The 7,564-nt window shown below is 44.4% G+C and overlaps 1 protein-coding gene across 2 annotated transcripts in view; it reads left to right on the top strand.

Moving 5' to 3' along the window:
• The window catches only part of MTHFD1 (methylenetetrahydrofolate dehydrogenase, cyclohydrolase and formyltetrahydrofolate synthetase 1), a 73,726-nt gene that overhangs the window by 56,636 nt on the left and 9,526 nt on the right, over window positions 1–7,564 (top strand). For both annotated transcript variants that reach the window (XM_003797401.3, XM_012809873.2), the window contains exons 22-24: window positions 1,262–1,303; window positions 3,819–3,919; window positions 4,691–4,868. In XM_003797401.3, the coding sequence (XP_003797449.1) occupies window positions 1,262–1,303; window positions 3,819–3,919; window positions 4,691–4,868 (321 nt within the window). The remainder of the gene's footprint in view (window positions 1–1,261; window positions 1,304–3,818; window positions 3,920–4,690; window positions 4,869–7,564) is intronic.

Genomic DNA, 7,564 nt, shown 5'->3' with positions numbered 1-7,564 from the left:
ATGAAACTAATTATAGCCTAAGAATATGGGGAGGGGGAGGGGAGGGGGTGGATGGGTGAAGGGAGGGGGAGGGGAGGGATCACCTCTATGGTTTATCTTTCAAGGGTACAAGTGAATCTTTCTAAAAGTAGAATATAAACGTCTTAACACATAACTAAGAAAATGACATAAAGGCTATGTTAACCAGTTTGATGAAAATATTTCAAATTGTATATGAAAACACCACACTGTACTCCATGATTGCATTAATGTACACAGATATCATTTAATAAAAAAAAGAGTTTGAGGTTGCTGTGAGCTGTGACATCACAGCACTTTACCAAAGGACATAGTGAGACTCTGTTCTAAAAAAAAAAGGAAAAAATAACAATGCCAGCACTTTTAGCCTGGGCAGCCTGAGAGGAAGGCTTTGCACATAGAGCTCTGTTGAGTAGCTGAACCTGGGCTCTTATCACCTCATAGGTGGGAAGCTGCTTCCTGCCCTGTTGCCATGTGGCCCTGTGTGGCGTTGGAGCACAGTGGTCTCCATCACCTCATAGATGTGGCTCTCATCACCTCATAGATGGGAAGCTGCTTCCTGCCCTGTTGCCATGTGGCCCCGTGTGGCTTTGGAGCACAGTGGTCTCCCTGAGGAATGGGAGAGGACCCAGCTGGAGGCTTCACAGTCCACTGCCCACAGTGGGTCCGTGGACTCTGCGCCTTGGACCTTGCCCTTGCTCATCTCTGTGAGTGCAGCAGAGCTGAGCACTACACAGATCAGGACGGGGGTACCAGGCATCTCCATCCAGTGAACTCACTGCTTAGGAAGAAGAGACCATACTGTGTTATTTTTCCTCTTGTGTGTATGGGTCCTGTACTATGGTTCAGCTCCACCAAGATGTGGGTTGGTGCTCTGGGCCTGCTTGTAGGGCTCATCATGGACTGCCTGAGCAGACATTTCAGGATGACAGGCAGGGCTGACAGCTGCTTCCCTCACCCCATCTAGCCTCACTGCTGTGTCTGTCACTCTCTGAGTCATTGCCCCTGCCTAGAGCACGTTCCCTTCCACTTCTGCCATAAATCCATCCTGTCACCTTCTTAATTCAGGGCACAGAGGTCCCCCCTTTTCCTCAAAGCGTTTTTGTTCTGTGCTCAATGACCCGTCACATGCCCTAGGTCCTTACTCTGTTGTATTGCCACCCAAGCTTGCGGCCTCTTTCCTTTATCATGGGATGAGCACCATTTTAAGGAAAGGCCCCTGACTCTTCTCCCTTTCTTCCAGGTCACTGCTGGACTGCCTCTTCCCAAGGCTTACACAGAGGAGGTAACTTCTGTTATTTCTAATTATCTGTCTTAGAAAGCGCCACATCCTGCATGAACATTTCTCCTCTGGGCCCCTGTGGAAATGAATGCATTCCAGGGAGTGCCAGGTGCTAGGAGACCTGCAGTGTGCTGAAGATTGTATTACATGAGTAAATAGGAACGACTTGCCTTACAAAACAGAATTGTCCCACTAGGATGTCAGCAAGCCCCCCTAGACCCATGGTTACTTCTCATTGGGGGCAATTTTGCCCCTAGGGAACATTTGGCAATGTCTAGAGACATTTTGGATAAAACTGGAGGTGGGAAGTACTACTGGCATCTAATGGGTAGAAGCCAGGTCACTGTTTAAACATTTTCCAATACACAGGACAGCACCCCACAACAAAGAATTACTCAGCTCAAAATACTACCACTGGAAATGTTACCAGTGCTCAGGTACCCTGCCCTCAACTAATGGAGGTTTCCTTCCAGTGTCTTCCCTGCTTTGGCTGGGTGAGTCCCAACTGCCATTCAAATTAGAAGCAAGTAAAGACCTTTTATGAAATGCATTTTGCTCTGCAGATTTAAATCCATATTAAAGGGCCAACATAGGTCAGGATCCTGGTTGTTTTTCTAGGTAATGCTTCCATAAACTGACTTTGTTTATAGCATCAAACAGGAGCCCAAAGGATAATTGTGGGGTCAAACCTTTTTATATTTATATCATTTACCAACAAAGAAACATCTCTAGAGCCTGTTTGGGGTGGTTACATGAGAGACAGGTCCTCAGATAAGACAGTAAGGTCAGCTGCTGTCATTGTTAATTTAATTTTTCTGCCATTTTGGAAGGCTTTTAAGTTATCAGGCAATATAGGGTCACCATGCAGCCCCAAATGAAGTGTTTCAAAAAAAAAAAAAAAATTGTTGGTGCCTTGAGTCTGCCTGTCCTCTAAGTTAAGATTTGCCTTTTATGGCTATTTGTCTGATTCATGCGTAGGAGGGGAATTCACAGTTCTGGCCCTTCTGCCACCCCACAGCCTTTCCTGTGTCTAATTACAGCGACTGCCCCTAGCTGGCCCAGCTGGTGTCTTCATTTAAGAAATCTACTTTGTTAAAACTGTTCTCAATCAGTCTTACATATTAATTGGTTTTTATGTGACTAGAGGTAAAGAATTAGAAATATTCTTTAGAATATCAAGTAAATCCTAATCTTAGTTTTTAATTATTAAAGGGGAGAAAAGTATTAGTCATGTTTATAATGATTCTAGTTGATTGTACCTTTATCTTACCCAGTTTTTCAGCTGTTTTGGGTATCCAGAAACCTAGCACTATTATTGCTGGGTTTTTTGTTTGTTTGTTTGTTTTTTGCAGGTTTTGGCCAAGGCTGGGTTTGAACCTGCCACCTACAGTATATGGGGCTGGCGCTCTACTCCTTTGAGGCACAGGTGCCGCCCTTATTGCTGGGTTTTGCTTATGATTTAAAAGAAGACTATTATATTTTTATTTTAAAAATACTGTACTTTTAGTCTTATAATATTATTAACATACTCTTAGTAAAAACCAAATTAAGTATTATAAGTATATAATGTGAGTTGAGTCCCCTTAACAGATTGGTGCATATTTCTCAACATTTTAAAAAAATTTATGAATTACACACGTGTTTTGTGTTTGTCTAAAAATGAAATCAGTTAAGCTGTCCATGGTGTTGCAGCTTCAGAACATCTTGGGTAGTTTCCATGTTATCACAGATGGGTCTCACTTTCATAACATCTGCATGCTAAATATTTACTGAGTGTATATATCATAATTCAGTGGTCTAGTCCTCTACTGGAGGAGGTGTGTATTTGTAATTTTCCAATGCTGCAAGCTGTGCTGGAGTGAACATACTTAAAGGTATGTTTCCTTAATTACTTCCCTTTAGATTTCATAGTTTTGGTACTTAAAGACAGCGTTTATCTTATCTGTTGGCCCTAGTGAAGGTTTATGGTTGAGTTCATTAAAACCTTTGACTGGCGTCACTGATTATTTCATATTTCCTGGAGGTATTTATACCTGTCCTATAATGCATTGGGTCTTTTGTGCCAGGCACTGTGCTAGGCTCTGTCTTCTGATGGAAGGGTCTGTGCTGTACTGAGTCAGTTTGTTTGTGTCATTGTACCCCATGAATACATATCTATAAACACATAATTTTTCAATAATTTGAGTAGAGGCAACTAATTCCCTCCAAACAACACCTCAGCTATTACATGTGGCATAATGACAGCAAATACACCAGCTCTAAGTTTTCAAGACAGCTGGGGAAGGAGCACAGCTCCACTCCAGTGTTGCAGCCTTGAGTTAAAACTACCCTCCTCTTTGGCACCCACTCACTGAAAGGAAGAAATGCATCAGGGGACCTTCACTTGTTGGCTTGCCTCCTTGTCCTGAAAGCACCTGGCTACTGGCTCGAGGAAGGAGTTTCCTTTTTAAGAAGAAACCTGCAACTGATTCAGCTTTGGTCTCTCTGACCTCACAGACTTTCACTGGTGTTTTTACAGAATCTGGAGCTGGTTGAAAAAGGCTTCAGTAACTTGAAGAAACAAATCGAAAATGCCAGAATGTTTGGAGTTGCAGTTGTAGTGGCTGTGAATGCATTCAAGTAAGTGCAGAGTGTAGAAGAAAAAGAGGGACATGGAGAATGGTCAGGAATCATCTCCCAGGGCTGATGGTGCAGCGCTGCTCATAGCTATGTCTTGCTCTGCAGTGACTGTGATTGGTTATAGTCTGTGGTTTTGCTGGCCGCATGACAGGAGCCCTGTATGCTGCAGCAAACCCTCCACCTCAGCCGCTGAGGGTCCACAAGTCAGATTTGGCTCCTTTGGGCCTCTTCCTTCACTGGATGAAGTCAATAACACACAAGCCTGAAGCTAAATTTCTTTCTTGTCCTTTCATATTAACACAGGCCTACAGCATTCCATTATTTTACTAGGGCTAGTTGAACGTATTGCACTGGAAGTGTTCACATAAGAATTTGTGTGGGTTGTTAGGAGTGCTGGTCCTGCTTTGGGTTTTGTTATAATGGCCTCACCATAGTGGACTGGGAAGCAATGTTTTAAAAAGCTTGTATTTGATTCCTTATGGTGTGCTAGGAGTGTTCAAGTACTGTCCATGTATTACCATAAGCCTTATGACATCCCAGTGAAATAAATACTAGGATTATTCACATTTTACACAGGTGGGAATTGAGGTTAAGTAACTGGCCAGAAGTCACTCACCTTTTAAGTTGTACAGCTGAGATTCTACACAGTATTTCTTGGTGAATGTCCATTTATCACTGGATAGTTCACATGAGTTTTAATGGTAGAAAGAAGACAGATTCCATCCTCTCTGGCCATCTTCCATGCTTTAACATGAAGCACTGCTTTTACAGGACAGATACAGAGGCTGAACTGGACCTTGTCAGCCGCCTTGCCAGAGAGCATGGAGCTTTTGATGCTGTGAAGTGCACTCACTGGGCGGAAGGGGGCAAGGGCGCCTTTGCCTTGGCTCACGCTGTCCAGAGAGCAGCAGAGGCACCCAGCAGCTTCCGACTCCTTTATGACCTCCAGGTGGGTTATTTGCTGTGAACCTCTGTTTAGAGCCCTGTGTTTAACAGTTTTAACTTTGTGGTTTGTTTCCCACATAGGTGAGTTACAGACTGAGCCTGGACTCTAAGCTCTAGATAGCTTTATCTTTCTTTCTTTCTTTTTTTTTTTAAGAGACAGAGTCTCACTTTATTGCCCTTAATAGAGTGCTCTGGCATCACAGCTCACAGCAACTCCAACTCCAACTTCTGGGCTTAGGCGATTCTCTTGCCTCAGCCTCCTGAGTAGCTGGGACTACAGGCACCTGCCACAATTCCCGTCTATTTTTTATTGTTTTTGCAGTTTGGCTGGGGCTGGGTTCGAACTCACCACCCTCAGTATATGGGGCCTGCGCCCTACCCAATGAGCCACAGGCGCCGCCCCTCTAAACAGCTTTTCTCAAATGCATGTAGCTGCTTACTTACAGAGCAGAGGGTCCAGCCAGGTATCCTGGGGAGGTTGGCTCACATCCAGCTTTTGAAAAGGCTCATGGTACATACAAAACCTTCTGCTGGCAGAAGAGGGGGTTATATATAAACCAAGTGTATAATTTGCTGTAACCTTTAACCCAAGGCACCAACCACACTGTAGCAGATTAGCAAGGGGCTACATCAAAAACTTTCTGAGCAATTCTCAGTAATACAGGAAAAAAGTGTGCTGCCAAGCTCACGTCTTGGTATGGTGCTGCCTCTAATTCAGAGAAACCTCAGGTATAAAACCAAAGTATTCTAGCAAACAACATTTTTTCCATCACTGAGTAAATTAAATTACATCTGGCTCAGTCAGAAGCCCCACATATTCTATGATACAATAAAGTTTGTTAAGAAAAAGATTGTTCTGGACAGGCACAGGGGCTCATGCCTGTAATCTTGGCACTTTGTTTTTTTTTTTTTTTTGAGACAGAGCCTCAAGCTATCTCCCTGGGTAGAGTGCCGTGGCATCACAGCTCACAGCAACCTCCAACTCCTGGGATCAAGCGAGTCTCCTGCCTCCGCCTCCCAAGTAGCTGGGACCACAGGCGCCCGCCACAACGCCCAGCTATTTTTTTTTGGTTGCAGCCGTCATTGTTGTTTGGCGGGTCCGGGCTGGGGATTCGAACCCGCCACCTTAGGTGTACGTGGCTGGCGCCTTAGCCGGTTGAGCTATAGGCGCCGAGCCAATCTTGGCACTTTGTAAGGCTGAGGCAGGAGGACTGCTTGAGCCCAGGTGTTTGAGGTTTCAGTGAGCTATGATGATGCCACTGCATTCTAGCCCAGGCAACAAGGTGAGAGACTGTGTCACAAAAATAAAAACAACAACCCTATTAGGGAAGTTTTGCTTTTTGAAAGGAGCAATAATCTAGAAAATTAAAAATTTCCCTATTCCCCACTATTATTACTAAATGGTGATGTAACTATGCAGGAGCTTACTGTAACGGACATAAGAATAAAGTAGATATTCAATAATGGTTTTATAAAGATGTTACACAGGCTCGGTGCCCATAGCACAGTGGTTATGGTGCCAGCTACATGCACTGAGGCTGGAGGGTTTGAGCCCAGCCCAGGCTAGCTCAACAACAATGACAATGGCAACAAGAAAATAGCCAGTGTTGTGATGGGCTACTTGGGAGGCTGAGGCAAGAGAATCGCTTAAGCCCAAGAGTTTGAGGTTGCTGTGAGCCGTGATGCCATAGCACTCTACCTAGGGCGACATAGTGAGACTCTGCCTCAAAAAAAAGATGCTACACAGATTACTTTTATATGCATCTTATAACTAGAGCTGTTTGAATGCCAAGGCACATTCAGAACTTACAAAGCAAAAGTACGTTGGTAGAGGGGTATTTTAAGACCAGCAGATGCTGAATAAGACAAAAAGTGGCAGCATCCTGTTCGCCAGGACTGAGAAAAGTTCCAAGTAGAAATGGGATTCCTTTTTTCCAGGTCTCTGCTGGCCTGTAGAACCAGGGTGCTATGGATGGGAGCTTGGAGGCAGTGTGTATCAATGCTTTCCATTTGAGTGCAGATTTGTGTTTGTGGCATTTTGTAAAAAGATGATTGATTAAACAGTCCTTCAAACTAGTCTATAAAGGCTTGGCACCTATAGCTCAGCAGCTACGCAATCAGCCACATACACTGGAGCTGGTGGGTTCAAATCCAGCCCAGGCTAGCCAAACAACAATGACAACTATAACCAAAAAATAGCCAGGTGTTACGGTGGGTGTCTGTAGTCCCAGCAACTTGAGAGGCTGAGGCAAGAGAATCGCCCTAGCCCAAGAGCTGGAGGTTGAAGCTGCACTCTACCAAGGGCGACAAAGTAAGACTCTGTCTCAAAACACCCTCCCACAAAAAAAAAAAAAAAAAGATTTTGTCTCAAAACAATCAAAGTAGTCTATAAAACCAAAACTCAGCTAGTCACAGTGGCTCACACTTGTAATCCTAGCACCCTGGGAGGCTGAGTCTGAGGATTCCCCTGAGCTGAAGAATTTCAACCAGCCTGAGCAAGAGACCTTGTCTCTACTAAGAACAGAAAAAACTGTGGCAGGCATCTGTAGTCCCCAGCTGAGGCTAAGGCAGGAAGATCACTTGAGTCCAGGAGTTTGAGGTTGAGATTGCTGTGAACTAGACTGGAGCCATGGCACTCTACGCTGGGCAACAGAGGGTGACTCTGCCTATAAAAAAAAAAGAAGGGCTCGGCGCCTATAG

The sequence above is a fragment of the Otolemur garnettii genome, unplaced genomic scaffold (genome assembly GCF_000181295.1).
Source record: "Otolemur garnettii isolate 467f Iridium unplaced genomic scaffold, OtoGar3 scaffold00115, whole genome shotgun sequence".
Lineage (NCBI taxonomy): Eukaryota > Metazoa > Chordata > Mammalia > Primates > Galagidae > Otolemur > Otolemur garnettii.
The sequence above is the reverse complement of the archived record's forward strand: the minus strand, read 5'-3'. Positions and strand labels throughout refer to the sequence as shown.